The sequence below is a fragment of the Dipodomys merriami genome, unplaced genomic scaffold, assembly GCF_024711535.1.
Source record: "Dipodomys merriami isolate MVZ:Mamm:240054 unplaced genomic scaffold, mDipMer1.0.p SCAF_14, whole genome shotgun sequence".
Taxonomy (NCBI): Eukaryota; Metazoa; Chordata; class Mammalia; order Rodentia; family Heteromyidae; genus Dipodomys; species Dipodomys merriami.
The window spans coordinates 19,088,337-19,112,006 of record NW_027202715.1 but is presented as its reverse complement, the minus strand read 5'-3'; the positions used below and the strand labels follow the sequence as shown (position 1 = coordinate 19,112,006).

Sequence of the window (23,670 nt, the reverse complement as noted above, 5' to 3'; positions counted from 1 at the left end):
TGTACAACTTGGAATAGTCTGGCATGTGGTATACATTTGTAATCCCAACACTCAGGAGGATAAGCTAGGAGGATCTTAAATTCCAGTCACTCTAGACTATAAAGTAAGACCGACTTTCTTTCTCCCTTTTCTTTCTCCCTTTCTCCCTTTCTTTCTTTCTTTCTTTCTTTCTTTCTTCCTTTCTTTCTTTCTTTCTCTTTCCTCTCTTTCTCCCTTCCTTCCTTCCTTCCTTCCTTCCTTCCTTCCTTCCTTCCTTCCTTCCTTCCTTCCTTCCTTCCTTCCTTCCTTTCTTTCTTTTCTTTTCTTTTCTTTCTATCAAGGCTAGTGCCTTAGAACTTGAGCCACCGGGGCTGGGAAGGTGGCTCAGTGGTAGAGTGCTTGCCTTGCATGCATGAGGCCCTGGGTTCAATTCCTCAGCACCACATAAGCAAAAAGAAAAAAGCCGGAAGTGGTGCTGTGGCTCAAGTGGTAGAGCACTAGCCTTGAGCTGAAGAGCTGAGGGACAGCGCCCACGCCCAGAGTTCAGGCCCCACAACCGGATCCCCCCCCAAAAAAAAAACAACAAAAAAACAAATTTGGCTTTGGTCCAATTTGTGATCTATGTAGTTAAATGATATGCTTTCTATTATAGTATTGCTAAAGTATTGAAAACTTAAGAGTGAATTAGCATATTTTTCAACACTGGTACATTTCAAAGAACTTAGATACCAACTGGACGTTTAATAATTCTGGGGCTGGGAAGGTGGCTCAGTGGTAGAGCGTTGGCCTTGCATGCTCAAGGCCCTGGGTTCGATTCCTCAGCACCACATAAGCAAAAAGAAAAAAACGTGGAAGTGGTGCTGTGGCTCAAGTGGTAGAGCGCTAGCCTTGAGCTGAAGAGCTGAGGGACAGCGCCCAGGCCCAGAGTTCAGGCCCCACGACCGGACCCCCCCCCCAAAAAAAAAAATAATTCTTTCCCTAGCTACCTAAAGTTAGCATCAGATTCCACAAACTAAAGGCCTTAGTCTCAGAAGGCCAGGGACTGAATAAATAAATTCAGAAATACAGGATGATGTATTTCTGACTCTGTAGCTATAACTTCAAGTTCCCAACTCCATCATTCTCTGGTTCATAATCTCTAGAACAGCTCACAGAACTGAGGAAACAGTATACTGGTTTATCACAAATGACACAACTGAACAGCTAATGGAAAGAATGCAAAGGGGACAAGCAATAGATGCTAAAAGAGGCAAGAAAATGCATTCCCCTACCCCAGAGACTCTGGAGATAACTCTACTGATACTGATTTTAGAAGACTAATATAATACTTAGATGGAGTAGAACATTAATTAGAAGCAACCAAATACAAGAATCTTGATAGAGCTAGGGGTGTAGTTCAATGGTAATGTGTGTGCTTAGCAAGCTTGAGGTGGGAGTTTAATCCAAAACACAAAAGTAATTAAGTAACTAATTGATTAAAATGAAAAGAATCAAGACAAATGTCATAAAATGTAAATAATCAAATTATAGACCATACATTTATGGTAATTAATTTTCAACAAGGATACAAAGATAATTCAAAAGGGGAAAGTCTTTCCAATATATGCTCCTGTGACAACTGGATATCCATCTTCAAAAGAAAGAGGTATATTCCTATTTCATGCCACTTAGAACAATTTTTTGTTGTTGTTGTTGGTCATGGGGGCTGAACTCTTGGGCCTGGGAGCTGTCTCTCAGCTCTTCAGCAGAAGGGCAGCGCCCTACCACTTGAGCCACGGTGCCACTTCCAGCTTTTTTCTGCTTATGTGGTACGGTGGAATCAAACCCAGGGCCTCATGCATGCGAGGCAAGCACTCTACCACTGAGCCACCTTCCCAGCCCCACACTCAGAAAAATTAACTAAAAAAAGATCAAAGAGGACTGAGGATGTAGCTTGTGGTAAAGGATTTGCCTAGCATGTGCAAGGCCATAGATTACAACCCCAGCACTGTAAGAAAACAAAACAACATAAAAAAAAAAATTGATCAAAGACTTCACTGCCAAAGTTAAATAAAAGTCTTGGAAGAAAACTTAAGTTTAAATATTCATGACCTTGGATTAGGCAATCATTTCTTAGTTATACCAACAAACACTATAAACAAAAGAAAAAAATAGATACAACTATACTTCGTGAAAAACTCCCATTGGGAAGGCTATAATCAAAGATAATTTACAAGGGCCAGTAAGGCTGTGGGGAAATTGGAATCCACATGCACTGCTGACAAAAAGGTAAAATGGTATAACTGCTTTGGAAAATAGTCTGGCAGCTCCAAAATTTAAAGCCTTTCCATTGACTCCAAAACTCTACTCTTAGGTATATATGCCCAAGAGAATTAAAACATGTCCACTCAAAAACATGTATAGGAAGAATCACAATAGCATTTTTCATAGTAGCTCAAACAACCAAGATGTGTATTGCTGATAAACAGAAAAAATAATATGTGTCATTATCCATATCTGGCCTGAAAAAGCAACACCGATATACTCTGTAACACAGATGAACTTTGAAAGTGGCCAGACACAAAAGACCACATATTATACAAGACCATAGACAGGAAGTATCTAAAACAGGCAAATCCAAAGAGATATAAAGCAGACTAGTGATGGCCAGGGTCTCGGAGAAGGGATAGGTAGTGCTATGAACTAGAAGGGTGCACATTTTGGAAAGTACCACAAATGAACCGTATACTTTAAAACAGTGAATGGTGAATTTTAATGTTATGTGAATTTTGTCATTAAATACAAGGGAGCTGGGCACTGTTGGTTCACACATGTAATCCTAGCTACTCAGGAGGCTGAGATCTGAGGATCTCGGTTCAAAGCCAGCCTGGGTAGGAAAGTCACTGAGACTCTTAGCTCCAGTTAACCACTCAGAAAACTGGAAGTGGCAGTGTGGCTCAAGTGGTAGAGTGCTAGCCTTGAGCAAAAAGCGGATCAGGGATAACACCCAGGCCCTGAGCCCCACACCCAACCAAAAAAAAAAAAAAAAAAAAAAAAAGCAAAAAACCAAAACATGGTAAGTGAAAGCTAACATGGAGAAGGGGTAAAAACAATAAACTCAAACTACCAACTTTTTTTTTTTCTCCTGGAACAACGAGTTATTTAGTTAATAACCTCAAGATCAGTCTTGGAAATAACAGTGTTTTGTTAGCTACTTTGCTTCTCCACTTTAAGGTAGGGACTTGCAATTCGTTTTTCTTTTTTTGTTGTGGGGCTTGAACTCTGGGCCTGAGCACTATCCCTCAGCTCTTTAGCTCAAGGTGAGCGAGTGCTCTACCACTTGAGCCACAGAGTCATTTCTGGTTTTCTGAGTGGTTTATTGGAGATAAGAGTCTCATGGAGGGGCTGGGAAGTTGGCTCAGTGGTAGAGCACTTGCCTTGCATGCCTGAGGCCCTGGGTTCAATTCCTCAGCACCACATAGGCAAAAAGAAAAAAGCCGGAAGTGGTGCTGTGGCTCAAGTGGTAGAGCGCTAGCCTTGAGCTGAAGAGCTGAGGGACAGCGTCCAGGCCCAGAGTTCAGGCCCTCAACTGGACCCAAAAAAAAAGAGTCTCATGGACTTTCCTGTCCGGGCTGGCTTTGAACCACGATCCTCAGATCGCAGCCTCTTGAGCAGCTAGGATTATAGGCATAAGCCACCAGTTCCTGGCAATATTACCTAGCAGGACTTACGATTCTATCATTATAGGATAAGCCTAAAAGGACTTCTAGCCTATAGGTGTGGCTCAGGCAGGAGAACTCAGAGGTAAACCCTAAGTTAAAATCCCAGTACCACCAGAACAACACAAAACAGATTCCAGTCTTCTGATATTCTTACCATTGTAATTGGCTGCATCAGGATCATCCATATTAATGGCAATAACTTTCCAGTCCGTTTCTCCTTCATCGATCATAGCCAATATGCCCAAAACTTTCACTCTGATTATCTCACCTCTTGCACATACCTAAGATTCAACAAACACAGTTAAGGAAATGCCTCAGAATGAAATTTGGGGATGAAAATTTTATTTGGTGATAGTAGGAAATAAAACTGTCAAATTTCTATACATTTAAAGATAGTTCTTGAAGCACATTTTCAAAAGCTAGACAAGCATATGCTTCATTAGTACTATTAAGATGGAAGATTGGCAAGAGGATTGGGGGGAGGGAAAGAGGGAGAAAAATGAGGGAGGGACTAACAAGCTAGACAAGAAATGTAATCACTATCTTACTTACGTAACTGTAACCACTCTTACATCATCTTGACAATAAAATTAACATTTAAAAAAAAAAAGGAGGGCTGGGAAGGTGGCTCAGTGGTAGAGCGCTTGCCTTGCAATGCAGGAGGCCCTGGGTTCGATTCCTCAGCACCACATAAGCAAAAAGAAAAAAGCCGGAAGTGGCGCTATGGCTCAAGTGGTAGAGCGCTAGCCTTGAGCTGAAGAGCTAAGGGACAGGCCCAGGCCCAGAGTTCAGGCCTCACAATCGGACCCGAAAAAAAAAATAAAAAAATAAACTTGAAAAGTTAAAAAAAAAAAAAGGAGTCTCAAATACTCTGCCCAGGCTGGCTCTGAATCTCAATCTTCCAGGTCTCAGAGTCCTGAGTATCTAGGATTACAGGGAAGAGCCACCAGCTGGTTCCACATTCCTAATGTGAACTGTTTACCATTTATCTTATAGAAGACCCTGAGTCAGGCCAGCCATAATGCCTAGTCTGTCTTAAAAACTTTGACTTGGAAGTGGCGCTGTGGCTCAAAGTAGTAGAGCACTAGCCTTGAGGAAAAAAAGCTCAGGGACAGCACCTAGGCCCCACAACCAACCAAAAAAAAAACAACCCCCAAACCAAAACAAAAAATCAACAAATCCCTAGCATAGTTATTAAGGGGGTAATTGATGGTTTGGGTCATGGGAGGTTGGTTGATATCTGGGAAGGGGCAGGATTTGAATTCAGTGAGCCCCTGTTGGCCCTTATGAAGTTGCAGGCCCCTCCAAAAATTTCTTCATGTTTCTTTTTTTTTTTGGCGGTTGTGGGGCTTGAACTCTGGGCCTAGGCACTTGTCCCTCAGCTCTTCAGCTCAAGGCGAGCGCTCTACCACTTGAGCTACAGCGCCACTTCCGGTTTTCTGGTGGTTTATTGGAGATAGGTGTCTCACAGTCTCTCCTGCCCGGGCTGGCTTTGAACCACGATCCTCAGATCTCAGCCTCCTGAGTAGCTAGGATTACAGGCGTGAGCCACCGGCGCCCGGCTTCTTCATGTTTCTTAAAGGCATTTTGGTTTTTTAAGAATCTGTACTGCAAGAGAAACTTTTTCTGTCAAATAAAAATGACAAATGCAAAAAAAAAAAAAACCAACTTTGACTTAAGGACTAGGACTGTGGCTCAGTGAAAGAGAACTTGCCTAGCATGCATTAGGCCATGGGTTTGACCATTAGCCTAACTCCCAACAAAACATAACAAAATGAAATAAAAAAACTTGAGAGTTAAAAAAAATAATGACAACTTTGGTTTTAATTGTTTTTTCCTGACCCTAAGAGAGATATAAAGATATAATGAATCAGAATCTCATAGTAGCCTTACTTCATAGAAGAATCCCTACCATAAATCTCCAAGCAAAGAGGTTATTTGGCTTGAGTCAGTTCACAGGTCATACCAAACAAACCCTTCTGCAAGGGTTATCTCATGCCAATTTGAAATGTGCTTCCAGGTACTTTTACCTATGGACTATTCATCTGTCTTCTGAAGTAGTACAGCGCATATCTCCCTGTTCAACCCTATATATACACGCACATTTTCCCAGACTAGGCTTGAAAATGACAATTATGAATGCTTAGAATGAAATCACCCAGAACCATCATTATTTCTGTAATATTCATAGGTTTTATTCACAGTATTCTTACACTACAGAAAAGATGTCAGATTTCATTACCTTGCTTCCAATTTCACAAACATCAATTGGGTCATTGTCACCACAGCACCCAGTATGTTTGTCATTGTGTCCTGGGTCTTCCCATGTCTAAAAACAAAAAAACAAAAAATACAAGGGTTACATCATTCCTATATATTTTGGTGACAAAGGGGATCTTGGTGATGGACAAAATCCAGTCAATCTTTCTACAAAACTATAAATTCACCTATTTTTTCTCATTTTTAAGTTCATTATGGTTTTTTTTTTTTTGCCGGTCATGGGGTCTGAACTCTGGGTCTGGGCGCTGTCCCTCAGTTCTTCAACTCAAGGCTAGCGCTCTACCACTGGAGCCACAGTGCCACTTCTGGCTTTTTCTGTTTATGTGGTGCTAAGGAATCGAACCCAGGGCCTCATGCTTGCAAGGCATGCACTCTACTGCTGAGCTACCTTCCCTGCCCCCAAGTTCATTATGTTTAAGAATCTTAATTATATATAATTATTTCAATTAAATGCTATAGCTTAACTAAATTTAAGCTTGAGAACAATGATCTTATTTTTAGAACAACAACAATAAAACCCAAACTACTTTGGGTGTGGGTGCATAAGCCTATAATTCCAGCACTCAGTAGGCTGAGGAAGGAGTATCTGAGTACCAGGCCAGTTTAGACTAAATAACAGGATCCTATCATATACACACCCTCTCTCTCTCTCTCTCTCTCTCTCTCTCTCTCTCACACACACACACACACACACACACACAATCAATAAACAAATAAATAAAGAATGCCAGTTGTGGGCTGGGATGGTGGCTCAGTGGTAGAGTGCTTGCCTTGCATGCCTAAGGCCCTGGGTTCGATTCCTCAGCACCACATAAGCAAAAAGAAAAAAGCCGGAAGTGGCGCTGTGGCTCAAGTGGTAGAGCGCTAGCCTTGAGCTGAAGAGCTGAGGGACAGCGCCCAGGCCCAGAGTTCAGGCGCCACGATGGGACCCCAAAAAAAAAAAAATGCCAGTTGTTCAAACTTGTAATCCTAGCTACTTAAGGGGCTAGGAAAGGAAAGGAAAGGATCTCAAGAATCTATGTCAATAAAGTAAGTTGGGCACGGTGGCACATGCTTGTCACCAGTGCTACAAATGGGAAGTATACAATAGGCAGATCACAGTCCATAGGACAAAAAGTAAGAATCTGTCTCAAAATAAATCAGTGCAAAAAGGACTGATGGTGTGGTTCAGCAGCAGAACATATGCTTAGCCAGCATGAGGCTCTGAATTCAAAACCCAATTCAACCAAAATAACAATAATAAAATAGCAAAAGAAAACTGCTCAGTGGCTCATGCCTATAATCCCACTATAGGGTCAGTAGAGGGGAGCATGCAGTTGGCCTAACAAGAATGTCTCAAAAAAACAAAACAAAACAAAAAAAACAAGGCTGGGGCACTGGTGGTTCACACCTGTAATGCTAACTACTCAAGAGCCTGAGATCTGAGGATCAAAGTCAGTCAGCAGGAAAGGCAATGAGACCCTTATTTCCAAATAGCCACAAGGAAACGATATGGAGCTATGGCTCAAAGTAGTAATGTGTTAGCCTTGAGCAACAAAACTCAGGGACAGTGCCCAGGCCCTAAGTTCAAGCCCCATGACCAAAACAACAACAACAACAACAAAAACTAAGGACTGGAAGGAGAGCTGTGGCTAAAGTGATAGAGCACAAAGAGGCTCAGAGATGGTGCTCAGGCCCTTAGTTCAAGCACCAGGACCAAGATCTGCAAACAACTAAGGACTGGTTATGTAAAGTATTCTTAAATGCACAAGGCCCAGGATTCCAATCTCCCAACCAAAAGGAAAACCTTTGAACTCTTCCAGGCACTTACTATTTTCTACTAATTAGCTTTTCTTTATGGCCAATTTCTAAAACACAGACTAGAAGCTGTGATACTAAAATGGAAATATGTTCTGATGTTAAAAGCATTGATATTAAAAGCTGGCCAGGAGCCAAGATTGGAAAGTTTAACCAGGTTTTTCTGAAGCTTAAATGACTGGTTTTCCTTCCTTGCTAAATTGCAAAGCAGAATCCTCCCAAAACATCTTACAAAAGAACTGAGGCTGTGTTTGCCAGGAAGCTAGGTTTAAAATGCCGCTATTGTTCAGATTTTCTCCCCAGTCAGAATATTCTTATGACTTGAGTTTCTTTGATTCATCAGGAGTGAAGGAAGAAAGATAAAAGTGAAGAAGGATAAAGGAGGACTCACAAAGCCAACAAACAGTAAGACAGAACAAGCTATAGAAGGGTAAACATTTCAGTGATGTTTTCCCGTAGGGGCATACTTCAAAGCAAAATACTAAATCAGAAGTACAAGGCTAAGTGCTGTAATTAGGCAGAAAAATGACTTTGTGATTACTCACAAGCTTAGATCAATTTGACCTATATTCTAATAGCTGTTCCACAAGAAAATTCTACTTAACAATTTCACTTAATGGAGAATAAACAAAGCACTTAGAAACCAGAAAAAACTAAATTGCATGTAGTTTAGGTACTACAGCATTAGCCTAACCAAAACAATTAAACAGGTGTGATTCTAGAAGAATCTTCACTAAAACATGAAATAAGAACCTGCTATGACAACTGATCATTGTACTTGAGATAAAATGGTAAGCAATTCAGCTCTCCTTCCAACTCCAGGTTTCACCAACACTTTTGCCACAAAGAGCTCTACTTCAACAGGAAGAAATCAATTACTATGTGAAATGCAGAAACTAGGTGCTTTATTCTATAATAACTATACAAACTCACTATTAATTTATATCTCAAAAAGGAAAAAGGACACACAGGGGGAGGGAGGATGAGAGAAAGAAAGGGAAGAAGTGAGTTTGATCAGGGCACATTGTGTATGTGTATGGAAATGCTACAATGAACTCTCCACCCTGTTCAAATAATATATTAATTTAAAAAAATCTTTGAAAATAGAAAGAGGCATGTACATCTGGCTCCAAACACCAGGTTTTTGTGTTGTTTTAGTTTTTTTATTTACAAGACAGAAGCTCACTCTGTAAGCCTAGGCTCCCCTGAAACTTACAATGTAATTCAGGATGGCCTCAAAGTCTTCTTGCCTCAATCTGTCAAATGCTGGGATTAAAAACATGTATCACAGCCGGGCGCTGGTGGCTCACGCCTGTAATCCTAGCTACTCAGGAGGCTGAGATCTGAGGATCGCGGTTCAAAGCCAGCCCGGGCAGGAAAGACTGTGAGACTCCTATCTCCAATAAATCACCAGAAAACCGGAAGTGGCGCTGTAGCTCAAGTGGTAGAGCGCTCGCCTTGAGCTGAAGAGCTGAGGGACAGCGCCCAGGCCCAGAGTTCAAGCCCCATGACCGACAAAAAAAAAAAAAAAAAAAAAAAAACATGTATCACATCTAGCTACAAATCAGTTCTTTTTCTTTTGAACTCTGGGCCTGAGCATTGTCCTTGAGCTCTTCAGCTCAAGGCAAGCGGTCTACCACTTGAGTCACAATGCCACTTCCAGCTTCTTCTGCTTCTGTGGTTCTGAGGAATGGAACCCAGGGCCTCATGCATGTGACACAAGCACTCTACTACTGAGCTATTTTCCCAGCTCCCGAATCAGTTCTTTCAAACACTACCATACACTCTCTTAATAAAATTCAGCACTGTGAGATACCACCTCACCCCAGTTAGAATGGCTGTAGTCAAGAACTCTAATAACAACAGATGCTGGAGGGGATGTGGACAGAAGGGGACCTTACTGCATTGTTGGTGGGAGTGTAAACTTGTTCAACCACTTTGGAAAGCAGTATGGAGGTTCCTCAAAAGACTCCACATAGAGCTCCCCTATGACCCAGCAATCCCACTTTTGGGCATTTACCCAAATGATCACAAACAAGGCCACACTAAAGCTACCAGCACGATTGTTTATTGCAGCCTTATTTACCATAGCGAAGATATGGAACCAACCCAGATGCCCCTCAGTAGATGAATGGAAAAGAAAATATGGTATATATACACAATGGAATTCTATGCCTCCATCAGAAAGAATGACATTGCCCCATTTGTTAGGAAATGGAAAGACTTGGAAAAAATTATATTAAGTGAAGTAAGCCAGGCCCAAAGAAACTTAGGTCCCATGGTTTCCCTTATTTGCAATAACTAGTATATATCTGAGTCAAGCAGAAAAAGTCAGATAAGTTGATGTTAGGGAAATGAACCATAAGATATGCATTCAAATGTTTTTTTTTTTTTTTCTTTCAGGTGCTTGTTTCTAACACATTTGTAAGATTATTTCTTTGTTGCTTTGTATGTCCCTCCCCCACAGTATAACCCCTGTTTTCACTGTATTTGAGGTTGGTATAATTTGTGGAGGGGAAGTGAAAAAACAAATCGTTTAAATAGGGATACAGGTGGACCCATTGCAACAATGCGATGTATAAGTTGTTATGTGGAAAAATGAACTTTAGTACTTTGGTGGGGGGAGGGAAGGGTTGGTTGGGGGGGCGAGGGGAAGATGGGAAGGGATGAGAAGGGGAAACAAAGGAGGCTACAATGCTTGATAAGAAATGTACTCATTGGGGCTGGGAAGGTGGCTCAGTGGTAGAGTGCATGCCTTGCATGCCAGAGGCCCTGGGTTCAATTCCTCAGCACCACATAAGCAAAAAGAAAAAAGCCGGAAGTGGTGCTATGGCTCAAGTGGTAGAGCGCTAGCCTTGAGCTGAAGAGCTGAGGGACAGCGCCCAGGCCCAGAGTTCAGGCCCCATGACGGGACCCAAAAAACAACAAAAAAACAAAAGAAATGTACTCATTATCTTGCCCATGTAATTGTAACTCCTCTGTACAGTATTTTCACAATAAAAAATAAAATAAAATAAAATTTGGCACTGGATCTGTAAATAATCTCTCTCTCTCCCTCTCTCTCTATATATATGTATATATATGTATATCTTACAATGAGTCCACAGAAAGAGAAACATTTCAGAAAAGAAACCTCCAAATCTGAGCTTAAACAGTTTTAATCTAGCCTTTCTAGTTATTAAAAAATTCATTAACCAGAGCTAATTACCCCTTCCTATGTTTTAAAAATCTATAGCAAGCTGGGAGCCAGTGGTTCATAACTGTAATCCTAGCTACTCAGGAAGCTGAGATCTGAAGAATGGGGTTCAAAGCCAGCCTAGGTAGGAAAGTCTGTAAGACTCTTACCTCCAATTAACTACTAAAAAGCCACAAGTGAGGCTGTAGTTCAAGTGGTAGAGCACTAGCCTTAAGCACAAAAGCTCAGGGACAGTGCCCAGGTTGAATTCAAGCTCGAGGAGCAGTGTGTGCACACATGTGTACGAACAAGCACACATGAGCACACACACACAAATCTACAGCAAACATTATCTGCAGGTATTTAAATCTTTTGATCATCAGCTGAGTTCATTTTTAGCAGGCGATAGTACATTTTCAACAAGTGTATAAAGACATACCTGAGGGATGGCACCATAATTCCAGATATATCCTTTATATGGGAACAGATTTGCAACGTAACGAAGTTTTCCTTTTTTTACATCTTGCTTAATTGGATTTAAAGGGTCCTTGGTAGCAATCTGAAATGTTATTTCAAATGGTTACACAGCTGCATATGAAATGGAATATACTTTGGTATGGCTAAAAGCTTACTTGAGGAGGTATACCAACTACTCAGGAAGGGCAGAAGAGCATTTATTAACATTTATGTACTGCAGAAAGTGACAACTACAATTAGCTGGAATAAATTCTAGTACTGGAGAAATAAAAACATCAAGGTTTCTCTCTCTTTTTTTTTTTTTTGGTCTGGTCGTGGGGCCTGAACTCTGGGCCTGGGGCACTGTCCTGCTCTTCAGCTCAAGGCTAGCGCTCAACCACTTGAGCCACAGCGCCACTTCCGGCTTTTTTCTTTTTGCTTATGTGGTGCTGAGGAATTGAACCCAGGGCCTTAGGCATGCAAGGCAAGCACTCTACCACTGAGCTACTTCCCAGCCCACATCAAAATTTCTATTAAACAAAACAAACATCTAATTTCAGTTTTTCTATAAAGCATTTAAAATTATCCAAATACCCAAGTCTACTGTATGCAAATATGAAAATGTATAAAACAAAGTTCAAATGATATAAAATGTGAAATAGTGATTAACAAAAAGGCAACTATGTCAGGTATCATCAGGAAAAAAGCTGAACAATGAGACAAAAGTTTCAATGAGATCACTACAGCCCTCAATTCAATAAAATTTCTCGTCTTAAGATGAGAAAAGAAGCAGGGTACCGGTGGTTCACACCTGTAATCCTAGCTACTTAGGAGGCTGAGATCTGAGGCTCATGGTTCGAACCTAGCCGGGGCAGGCAAGTCTGTGAGACTCTTATCTCTGATTAACCACTCAAAGAAAAAAAAACAAAAAAACAAAAGGGAAGTAGTACTGTGGTTCAAATTGGTAGAGTACTAGCCCTGACCAAAAGAGCTCAGCGAACAGTACCAAGTTCAAGCCCCATAACTGACCAAAAAAAAAAAAAAAAAAGAGAAAAGGCTTAGGGAACATTAGTACCAAGGTATGGGGAAGTGAAGTCCAAGGTATGCAGGGAGACTGGCAGACAGTGGGAGTATGATTGAAAAATAGATCAAAACTAATGTGCTAAATTTCCTTGAGATAGATGAAACATTACCTCCATTTTTGCATTGGACCAACGTGGAACTTCAACAACCATGTGGAACACATCCTGGAGAAACAAGAAGAAGGTAGCATAAAAATAAAGCTATTACTTAACTCTAGGACTAAATAACTGTATATTCCTATAAAATAACTAAATGTTTTTAGAAAAATTTAACAGTAATTTTTCATAAGTGAGAAACTTTAGGACCAATCTTATTAAAGTTTATTTTACCCACTGTAAGTTTTCAAGAATTACATTTAGCTAGTACTTCTTAGATATAAAAATGAAAGATCTGTATAGGAGTGAAGTTTTCAGCAATACTCTCAAGATTCACAAGGTGGAGCTGTTATAACATGAAAGATTAGGAGCTGTTTGAACTTGAAAAATTAACTGTAGAGTAGATCAATAGGAAACCAAGGAGTTTTTCTTTGGGTTTGGTTCTTTGGGGATCAGGTCATAACATAGCTCAGTATGCTTTGAATTAACTATGTAGCTCAGGCTGATCTTCCTGTCTTGACCTCTTGAGTGTTGTTGTTCTAGCCACCATGCCAGGCTTTTTCAGGTCTCCTTTAATCAACCTGGTTTCAAATGTTAAGTTCACTCTTGGGTTTTATTTTTCCTACTATCCTGGATCTCATGAATGCTAAGCTATTACTCAACCACTGAGCTCCATTCCCAGTTCTCAATCCTAGATTTAGTGCCATCTTAATACCACTGTTTGGTCATTCCATTGGTAATCCCCATTTAGCTACCCAAGACTGTTCTTTTCATCTTTCACCATGCTTTGGATTCTGTATGGCTGCTCTGATAAAAAAAAAAAAAAAAGAAAGAAAGAAAGAAAGATTCATGTCCCTAGACAGGAGGGGTTTTGTTGTTGTTGTTTTTGGCCAGTCCTGGGGCTTGAAATCAGGATCTGGGAGCTGTCCCTGAGCTTCTTCAGCTCAAGGCTAGAGCTCTACCACTTGAGCCACAGCACCACATCCAGCCTTTTCTGAGTAGTTTACTGGAGGTAAAAGTCACAGGGACTTTCCTACCTGGCCTGGCTTTGAACCATGATTTTCAGATCTCAGCCTCTTGAGTTAGCTAGGATTACAGGCATGAGCCACTGGCACCTGACTTAGAGGGGGAAGCTTAATAAACCTGCAGACAGAGCAGGTAAAGCCAAACCACAAATGAGCTCTGACATTCCAGAGGGCCAGAAGCATAGAAGTTCACCTCACTTCACATCTGTAACTATTTCCTCAAGTTATCAAAAAGGTTAAGGATGTTTAGGCTTTAAGGAATTTGGAAACTTAACAATTATAAATTGTAAAACACCATATACTTAGGCTTAAACTTTCATCAACTAAATGAGGCTGTCGTAACTAGTACAACTGAGGATAGGTCTCCTCACCAAGGTGGTTAGTGTTCTTGTGCAAGTCTTGTGCAAATCTGACCAGCTGTTTACTAATGTGATGTGTAGGCTATTATTTTTTTTTTGGGGGGGGGTCCAGTCTTGGGGTCTGAACTCTGGGCCTGGGCGCTGTCCCTCAGCTCTTCAGCTCAAGGCTAGCACTCTACCACTTGAGCCACAGTGCCACTTCCGGCTTTTTTCTTTTTGCTTATGTGGTGCTGAGGAATCGAATCCAGGGCCTCATGCATGCAAGACAAGCACTCTACCACTGAGCCACCTTCCCAGCCCTATGTTGGCTATTATTACTACATAACTAAGTACATACACAAGTAACAGACTATTATTTCCCATTTCAGAATGGAAGTAGTAAAATGTGTCTTCAGTATAACAGAAACATCTCACAAAAGGGAGAGTAAGGGAAAGAGAAAGAGAGGTCCTCTTTCCAGGCTTGGAAAGAAATAAAGAAAAAAAAAATTATTCTCTGATCTCACTAGTCTGGCTTTCTTTTTTGGCAGTCCTGGGGATTGAACTCAATGCCTAGATGCCTGGGAGCTGTTCCTGAGCCTCTTTGTGTTCAAAGCTAGCATTCTACAACTTGAGCCACAGCGCCATTTCTGGTTTTTGCTGAGTAGTTTATTGGAGATAAAAGTCTCACAGACTTTTCTGCCCAGGCTGGCTTTGAACTGTGATCCTCGAATTCAGCCTTCTAAGTACCTAGGATTATCCTGTTTTTAAGTTACTGTTTTGCAGTTAAATTTAGAGAAAACCAGCGGTAGTGAAAAGAAGAAATACCAAACAAGTATAACTCCTTTTAAAAAAATCAACTGGAGGGCTGGGAAAGTGGCTCAGTGGTAAAGCGCTTGCCTTGCATGCATGAGGCCCTGGGTTCGATTCCTCAGTACTACATAAGCAGAAAAAAAAAAAGTTGGAAGTAGCACTGTGGCTCAAGTGGTAGAGTGCTAGCCTTGAGCTGAAGAGCTGAGGGACAGAGCCCAGGACCAGAACTGGACCCCCCCTCAAAAGAAATCATCTGGAGTATAAAATCTGTATTAGAAAAGTCCACAAAGTTAACAAGGAAATGTTCTAAACCCATAATGGTGCTTTTTTCCCCCCCCACTTTCTCTTTTTCTTTGAAGATAGAATCTCATAATAAATTCAGGTTGGGGGCTGGGAAGGTAGCTCAGTGGTAGAGGGCTTGTATTGCATGCATGAGGCCCTGGGTTTGATCCCTCAGCACCACATAGGCAGAAAAAAAAAGCCGGAAGTGGTGCTGTGGCTCAAGTGGTAGAGCGCTAGCCTTGATCTGAAGAGCTGAGGGACAGCACCCAGGCCCAGAGTTCAGGCCCCATGACTGGACCCCCCCCCCAAAAAAAAAATAAAATAAAATAAATTCAGGTTGGAATGAGATCCTCCTGTCTCAGCCTTCCATGAACCAGGACATGGGGTATATATACTACACTCAACCAAAACCTAAATCTTTTCTTTTCTTTTCTGCTTTTAGGTACTGGGGCTTAAATCAGGGCCTGGACACTGCCCCTTAGCTTTTCACTCAAGGCTAGTGCTCTGCCACTTGAGCCACAGATTTACTTATAGCTTTCCGCTGGTTAATTGGAATCTCAAAGACTTTTCTGCCTAGTCTGGCTTTTTGCACTGTGATCCTCAGATCTCAGTCTTCTGAATAGCTGGTACTATAGGTGTAACTAGGGCCTGGCATTAAAGTACTCAGATATCAAGTCTTGGTACTTCAATTTTAGAAGTTTGGTGTTTCTCTTTCTCTTCTTAACTCGCATGTCAAATACTAGTTCTAACTATGTAGCTTTTGTTGTTTTCCAGGCTCTAGTTGGGAGAATATAGGAGCATATATAAATATGGAATTATTTTCTTGCCTTTCAGAAGTGATGGTACTAGAGCTTCAACTTTAGGCCTTGTGCTCTTGCTCAGCTTTTGCTGTGGTACTCTTCCACTTGAGTTACAACTCCATTTCTAGATTTTTACTGGCTACACAAGTCTTGTAAATTTGTCCGCCCAAGCTAGCCCTAAACTTTGAGTCTCAGGTCACAGCCTCCTGAGTAGCTAGGATTGCAAGTGTGAGCCACTAGAAGGCAACTCTCTCCCTATGATATTGAACAAATGCTTCCTTGGTTGGTGTAAGTCATGTTTTCTCTTTCTAAGCTGCAATTGTAAGTGAATAAAGGACAAAGTTTGGTCATTATATTTCTTTCTGTTAGCTACTCAAACAGACTTTGTTACTTGTCTATCAAAGAATCCAAGAGTCAAAACAGCTAAGCAAGAGTGCAAGGCCCTGAGTTCAAACCCCAGTAACACACACACACACACACACACACACACACACACACACACAAATTCAACTCTGTTAGTAGTCTATAGCATTTAGTTTTTCTTCTTATTTATTTATTTATTTTTGGTCATGGGGCTTGAACCCTGGGCCTGGGCACTGTCCCTCAGCTCTTCAGCTCAAGGCTAGCACTCTACCACTTGAGCCACAGAGCCACTTCTGGCTTTTTCTGCTTATGTGGTGCTGAGGAATCGAACCCAGGGCCTTATGTATGTGAGGCAAACACTACCACTGAGCCACCTTTCCAGCCCTGTTTATTAGTAGTCTATACCATGTAACGGCTCTTAAAACCAAAGTAAAGGTTAAAAGCCATTGTCACTTGATAAATGAAATAATGAAATCTGATACATCCAAGAGTACCATTATCAAACTGAGTGTAGTGGCACTTTACAGTAACCCCAGTACTAGGGAGGCTGAGACTGAGTCAGAAGGATTTCAAGTTCAAGACCAACCTGGGCTATATATTGAGTTTCCATCTCAAAAACAAACAAAAAAGGCAAAACAAAACAAAAACAATTACCAACAAAACCCAAGATCTTTATCTGCCCAATGTTTCATACTGTTTATACTGAGTCCTGGGTTCTTCATCTTATGATACTGAGTGACAAATACTTTCATCTCTGATTCCAAAATAGACTAAGGACAAAAAAAAAAAAAACAAAAAACAACAACCAAGAAATCAATGGGTGGGTACTGGTAGATCACTCCTGTAATCCTAGCTACTCATGAGGCTGAGATCTGAGGATCAAGGTTCAAAGCCAGCCTATGCAGAAAAGCCTGTGAGACTCTGATCTCCAATTAACAACCAGAAAACTGGAAGTGGAGTTGTGGCTAAAAGTGGTAGAGCAATAGCATTGAGCAAAAGAGCTCAGGGATAATGCCCAGGTCTTGAGTTCAAGCCCCACAACCAACCAACAAAACAAGAAATTAAAATTTTTAATATGGGCTGGGAAGGTGGCTCAGTGGTAGAGCACTTTCCTTGCATGCAGGAGGCCCTGGGTTCGATTCCTCAGCACCACATAAGCAAAAAGAAAAAAGCCGGAAGTGGCGCTGTGGCTCAAGTGGTAAAGCGGTAGCCTTGAGCTGAAGAGCTGAGGGACAGCACCCAGGCCCAGAGTTCAGGCCCCACGACTGGACCCAAAAAAAAATTTTTTTTTAATGTAATTAAATACAATTAAATAAAAAAAAAAAAGCAGGATATCTGAATTACAAGAGTTTCCAGAACTGGTTGACTTTATTACCTAATGGTATAAGCAAACTGCCTGTTGCCCACATTGAAAGATCCTGACTTGGAGTAGAAAACAATAGCCTTTGGACATTAATAACATTCCCTTATTACCACTCCTCAAATGACTGCCTATATTGGGGATAAAGTTTAGAACTGTATATATATAAGAACATTCATGTAAACTTAATCACATTGGATGTCTTATTTTTTAAAAATCCTTTGTCTGTAAAAAAAAGTGATTAATCTGGTTTGGTTTTTTTTTTAAGGCTACAATCCAAAATAACTTGTCATCCACACCCTTATTTGTGTTTTAAGTAAATAACTTCCTTAAGAACAAAACACAAACTGTTCCTTCCGGCTTCTCTGGCAGGAATCAGAAGGGCTTGAAGGGCTTAGGGTTTGTTTGGGTCACTGGTGAAAACCAGTTTGAAGAGCTCATGCTTCAGAGCCTGCACAGGACAGTACCAGGGCAGAAACTGAGCAACCATATCATAGATACAACCAGCTTGGTACAAGACTTCAATAGTGCAGGGTAACTTGAATGAAAAGGTTTACATCAAACCAAAATGTCAACATGTTTCCTATTGTGGAATACTTTGAGGCAGCAATAAGACCGGTTATCAATTCATTCTGTTCCTCAGCTAAACTGCTCTTCAAATCACCAAAATCAGCCATGAGTTCCAAAAATCAGCTATGTGTCAAGATGATGTTTTACTTTTCAAAACACCGTCTGTATGTGAGGGTGCCATCAACATAGTCTGTGTCTAATCATACTTTCATATCTCTTCATTACTCAAAGTGGTCTGAGATGTCATTTCATTTATTTTTATTTTATTTCTTTTGTTTTGTTTGGTGCTGATCCTGGGACTTGAATTCAAGACTTGTGTGCTGTTCCTGAGCTTTTTTGCTCAAGGCTAATACTGCTGTACCATTTGAGCCATAGCTCCACTCCAGCTTTTTGGTGGTTAACTGGAAAGAAGAGTCTCACAAACTTTCCTGTCAGGACTGGCTTCAAACCATAATCCTCAGATCTTAGCCTCCTAAGTATCTAGGATTATAGGCATGAACCATCAGCAACTGGCTCTGAGATGTAAGCAGATAATTCAAGCCAATCAAATAATGGGAATGCAAGAGGTATAGAAAAATCTATAGTTCCTATCAGCTCCCAGGAACAAACTGGAGTTCCTGAATCTACAGTTTTGACATTCTTGAAGGGTAATACATGCCAATTAGAGATCTCTCCTTAAGTGTGGAACATAACTGCCTCAAGCCATTTGCTCCACAGTCTCTAATTGGAGCCCAGCTCTGGCAGGCTCCTCAGAAGTAACATATCAACTGGATTTCCTACCAAGGCCCAGGTGTCCATATACCTGTGGCAAACTTCCTGGTAAAAGTACAGCATATAAACTTGTTTCTGAGAGTTAAGTCCAGAAAACAGTAAGAGCCCACAAAAGAGCCAAATTTCACCTTTATACTCTTCTACACATGTCCTGGGATGTATTACATCCAACACTGAGTCAATACCCTAAACAGCTTGTACAACTCAAAAAGCATTGTGTTCAATGTAAACCATGCTTCCTTAATAAGGGGGTAAAAAAAAAAAGAGAAGATTTAAAAAAAATCAGATATCTGTCCTGTGTCAAGTTCCTAAATACAGTTCAAACTTCTCCCCGTGGGAAAGAAGCTTAATATGTTGTGCTTCTTAAAATAATTACTTTAAGTTGTAAAAATATGGGCTGGATAATAGTGTTTGCCTAGTATTCATAAAACACTGGGTATCTGATTTCCAACACTGAAAAAATTATTTTAAAGAAGTTTAAAAAAAAGGACAAGGAAAAACTAGTCAGTGGTTATTCTTCCACTACCCAGGGATCATAAAACATTTCTTAAAATATATAGTTGCACACTTTTTTCCTAGCAAATAAAAAATTCTGAGTCAGGGACTGGGAAGGTGGCTCAGTGGTAGAGCGCTCACCTTGCATGCATGAGGCCCTGGGTTCGATTCCCCAGCACCACATAAGCAAAAAGAAAAAAGCTGGAAGTGGCACTATGGCTCAAGTGGTAGAGTGCTAGCCTTGAGCTGAAGAGCTGAGGGACAGCGCCCAGGCCCAGAGTTTAGGCCCCACGACCAGACCCCCCCCCCAAAAAAAAAATTCTGAGTCAGAGCAATATATACATATACATAGTAAAGATTTTGACTGATTTTTAATAAATCTGTCAATCTGTGCTAAAGTTGAATTTCCGCAACCCACTAGTGAATATAGAAACACACATTTCTTTTTAGAGGTCTGTGTACTAACACTATTTGCAAATCTCTCTCAAGCTCACTAAAATACTGACTTTTCTTGTATTCATTGAATATCTAATTTAGTTCTACTGTTTAATAAACATCCCACAGTCAAAATTCTGTGCTGGATACCTGGCTTATTTTAAAACCACTAATGAATATTAGTTCCAAGTATATATACAGAAAAGACAAACCATTTTTTTTCTAAACAAGGCAGGTTAAAAACCTTTGGTTTTATTCCTTTATTCCTTCTCTAATTTACAACTGTTTCTTTAACCAAATGTTCTGGTTTTAAACTGACTTCTTATTGAAGCAACAAACCTTTAACTCACAGCACAATGAAGCATTTTAAATACTCAGTAAGAAGCATGTAAGAAAAGTCACATACACAAGCAGCTAACCTTAGTAAAGAGAGTATGCTCAGGAGAACAAGATTCCTTACCTTATCTGCATAAATTGGAATATCATGAAATGGAGATATATACTGCCCTTTTTCATTTTCTGTAAGATAAATAGAAAATAATTATTATTGTGATTCATTATATATAAGTGCTGGGTGCTAGTGATTCATGCCTGTAAATCTAGCTATTCCAGAGGCTGAGATCTGAGGATCATGGCTCAAAGCCAGCCAGGGCAGGAAAGTCTGTGAGACTCTTTTATCTCCAATTGACCACTAGAAAACCAGAACTGAAGCTGTGGCTCAACGTGGTAAAGCACTAGCCTTTAGCAAAAGAGTTCAGGGACAACACCCAAGCCCTGATTTCAAGCCCCATAAATGAAAAGCAACAACAACCACCCCCAAAAAACCATAAAGCACACATTTTTTAATATCAAGATTTTATTCCTATATCCATCCATCCAGAGGTAGGGTCTTACTGTTTTTGTTTTTTTTTTTGGTCATGGGCCCTGAACTCAGCCTGGGCGCTGATCCTCAGCTCTTCAGCTCAAGGCTACTGCTCTACTACTTGAGCCACAGCACCACTTCTGGCTTTTTCTGTTTATGTGGTGCTGAGGAATCGAACCCAGGGCCACATGCATGTGAGGCAAGCACTCTACCACTGAGCCACCTTCCCAGCCCTTAGGGTCTCACTCTGTAGCTGAGGTTGGCCTGGGACTCCTGATTTTCATGGCTCTTACTTCCCAAGTGCTAGGATTACAGGCATGAACCACCATGCCCAGCTAAAAACTAGTTGTAAATTTCACCTTTCCTGACCCTTCTTGAAGACTGATTTTCAGCCCATACACTCTAAGCTTCTGACAGGTATTGGCCTATATTATGCCTTGTATCCCCTGAGTGGAGCAGTGCTTGCTATACAAAATGTGATCAAATTGTTTTTAATTGGGCTTACTTCAGTTAACGATTTACAGAACTTTTTATGAAATAACTAGGAGAAAGGAGGAAGTGGGGCTGTGGCTCAGGTGGTAGAGAGCTAGCTGTGAGTGAAAAAGTTAAGGACAGCTCCTAGTCCATGAGTTCAATTTCCAGGACACACACACACACACACACACACACACACTCTCTCTCTCTCTCTCTCTCTCTCTCTCTCTCTCTCTCTCTCTCTCTCTCTCTCTCTCTCTCTCTCACACTTCTTGGATTTTCCCTGAGCAGTTTAATCCGCATGAGTTCAAGTTCCAGGACCAGCACACACACACACACACACACACACACACACACACACACACACACACACACACACACACACACACACACACACACACACACACACACACACACACACACATCCACACTTCTTGGATTTTCCCTGAGCAGTTTAATCCACCCCTAGATGTGTAAATTTCACATTCACTTTCCTTTTCCCCACATTACCAAGACTACAGGCTTTCTTCATTATTTCAGTATTGCTAGCCCTTGCATCAACTTCCCCTCATCCTACCCTTCCCATTCTCTTCCGAATAAAACTGGACAGAAGTTTAAACAGGAGGGCCCTGGGAGGTACATTTTTGTAGGTGCCAGTCGTCTCTTCTTAATAGCTGGTGGGGGCAGGGGAGAGGGAAAAAGGTAAGCTCCAGGTAGCGTTTCCTGTACCTACAAAGAAAAAAGCAGTATCGAGGGAGGGGGCGCGTCGCCCTGGCTGCGGGGCGGGACTGGGGGCTGCACCCCTGGACGCCCCTCTCTGCAACCCTCTCGGTGCAAATGCCTCCCTTGACGTCACCTGTGCGGGTGGGGGGGGGGACTCAGCACCCCGTTTCCTAAGGAGAGTTTCCCAGCATCCCCGCTACGAACAAACTCCCGGCGCGAGGGGCTCGAGCGCTCCTCGCTGGCGTGGATCCCGCAGGTTCGACCCTCAGTTTCCCCCCACCTGGAGGCCGAGGGGGGAGGGGAAGTTTGACTTCTTTCGGCGCCCACCGTCGGAACCCGAGCGGTGCCACCGATCGCCGGCCTGGCAGCCCCGCCCCGCCCCGCCCGGAGCAATCCGCTTAGGGGGCCGGTTTACCTCCAGCACCTTCCCAGGGTGACTCACTCAGTTCCCTTCCCTGCGCTCCCAGACCCAGCCCGCCTCGGGTTCGAGTTCAAGTCCTGAAGGGCGGACGGGACGGACGGAGGGTAGAGGGCGCCTGCCGCCGTCCAGCCGCCGCGGGGAGGTGAAGGGAGGACGGGTAGCCGGTCCCGCACACACTTCCCCGGGAGCGCGGCCCGCGGGCGGCCAGGCCGGGAATGAATGGGCGGCCGGACCGGGAGACGGCCGGGTTCCACAGGCCGCAGGCACTCACTGAGGAAGACGCGGTACTCCAGGGTGAAGGGCGCGGCGCGCTCCTCGCTGCTGAAGCTGCTCATGGTGCTGAAGACGGGTCGCCGCCGCCGCTGCTACTACTGAGCCTCCGCCGGCACGAGGCGCCCGACTGACAAGGAGAGAGTCCGCGCCTGCGCAGCGCGAGCTGGACCCCGAGCTCTGCGGGCCGCCTTTAACGCATTGGGCTGGCCTTCCACCGCGCCCCTGCCCCGCCCATCCGCGCAGGCGCACTCCGTCCAACGCGCCGCCCAATGCCAGGCTCCGCCGCCCTAATCTCTGGCCCCGCCCCTCTGACCACCCAGTGGCGCTGATACTGGGCCACGTGGCTGCCGCTGGGCTCGTGCTCTGTTCTTAGTCGCCATCCCCAACTTTGGGGCTCTGACCCGGGAGGGGCAGGTACTCCCACTCTCAGCTTCGGTCCGCTGTCAGGAGATCGTTGACCTCTCTACCTCGCGCACAATCAACTCACCTTCGACTCACACAGCCTTCTCCTAAAGCAGTTCCTTCTTGATAAGTTGCCAGGTTCCTAGACAGGCCCTGCTTGGTCTCAAAGGTGAGCGTTCATTCTGAACAGTGAAGTTAGGGCGTGTTACTGACACTCCTGACGGCTTCCAACGTCTCTGCTTTCTAGCTTTTGACATGGGGGTAAATTGTTCCTGATCTCTCGGACTCAGTTTCTTATCTGAGAAATGGAGGTGATAGTAGTGATTGTTCTACCGGCTTTTAGCTGACGGTGCTTGCTTTTAACTATCTGGGACTGTACTTTTATTTACACCTTAGGGTAAGCAAATTTTGGGTGGACGATTTTACTCTGCCTTGCTTCTTGCCTAATCCACTCCAGGTCCTCTAGGACTTGTGCTGGAAACCCTGGGGGAGATCCAGATCTGAGCTCAGAGTCCCTGGAGAACATTCTCTCAGACAAGGCTCCTAGGAGCTTGTTTTCCTGCTTTTGTTCATGTCAGGCCAGACCTCCAGAACCAAAGCCTGACTGAAGCTGTTTAGGCTGGTAGTTTGCATCATTTACGCCTTCACTCCTACAAAAGCACACTCAAAATCCCATACATAATGTAGGAAGTGTTTTAAA

At 42.5% G+C, this 23,670-nt stretch overlaps 1 protein-coding gene across 1 annotated transcript in view; it reads right to left on the bottom strand.

Annotated features, from left to right (window-relative positions):
• The window catches only part of Ppa1 (inorganic pyrophosphatase 1), a 32,993-nt gene extending 10,264 nt beyond the window's left edge, over positions 1-22,729 (bottom strand). Inside the window, exons 1-6 of the mRNA XM_070020925.1 lie at positions 22,567-22,729; positions 20,276-20,334; positions 12,582-12,635; positions 11,372-11,491; positions 5,923-6,009; positions 3,835-3,961 (exon numbers count right to left, since the gene is read on the bottom strand). Of these exons, the coding sequence (XP_069877026.1) occupies positions 3,835-3,961; positions 5,923-6,009; positions 11,372-11,491; positions 12,582-12,635; positions 20,276-20,334; positions 22,567-22,630 (511 nt within the window). The 5' untranslated portion in view covers positions 22,631-22,729. The remainder of the gene's footprint in view (positions 1-3,834; positions 3,962-5,922; positions 6,010-11,371; positions 11,492-12,581; positions 12,636-20,275; positions 20,335-22,566) is intronic.
• Between the last annotated feature and the right edge of the window lie 941 nt (positions 22,730-23,670).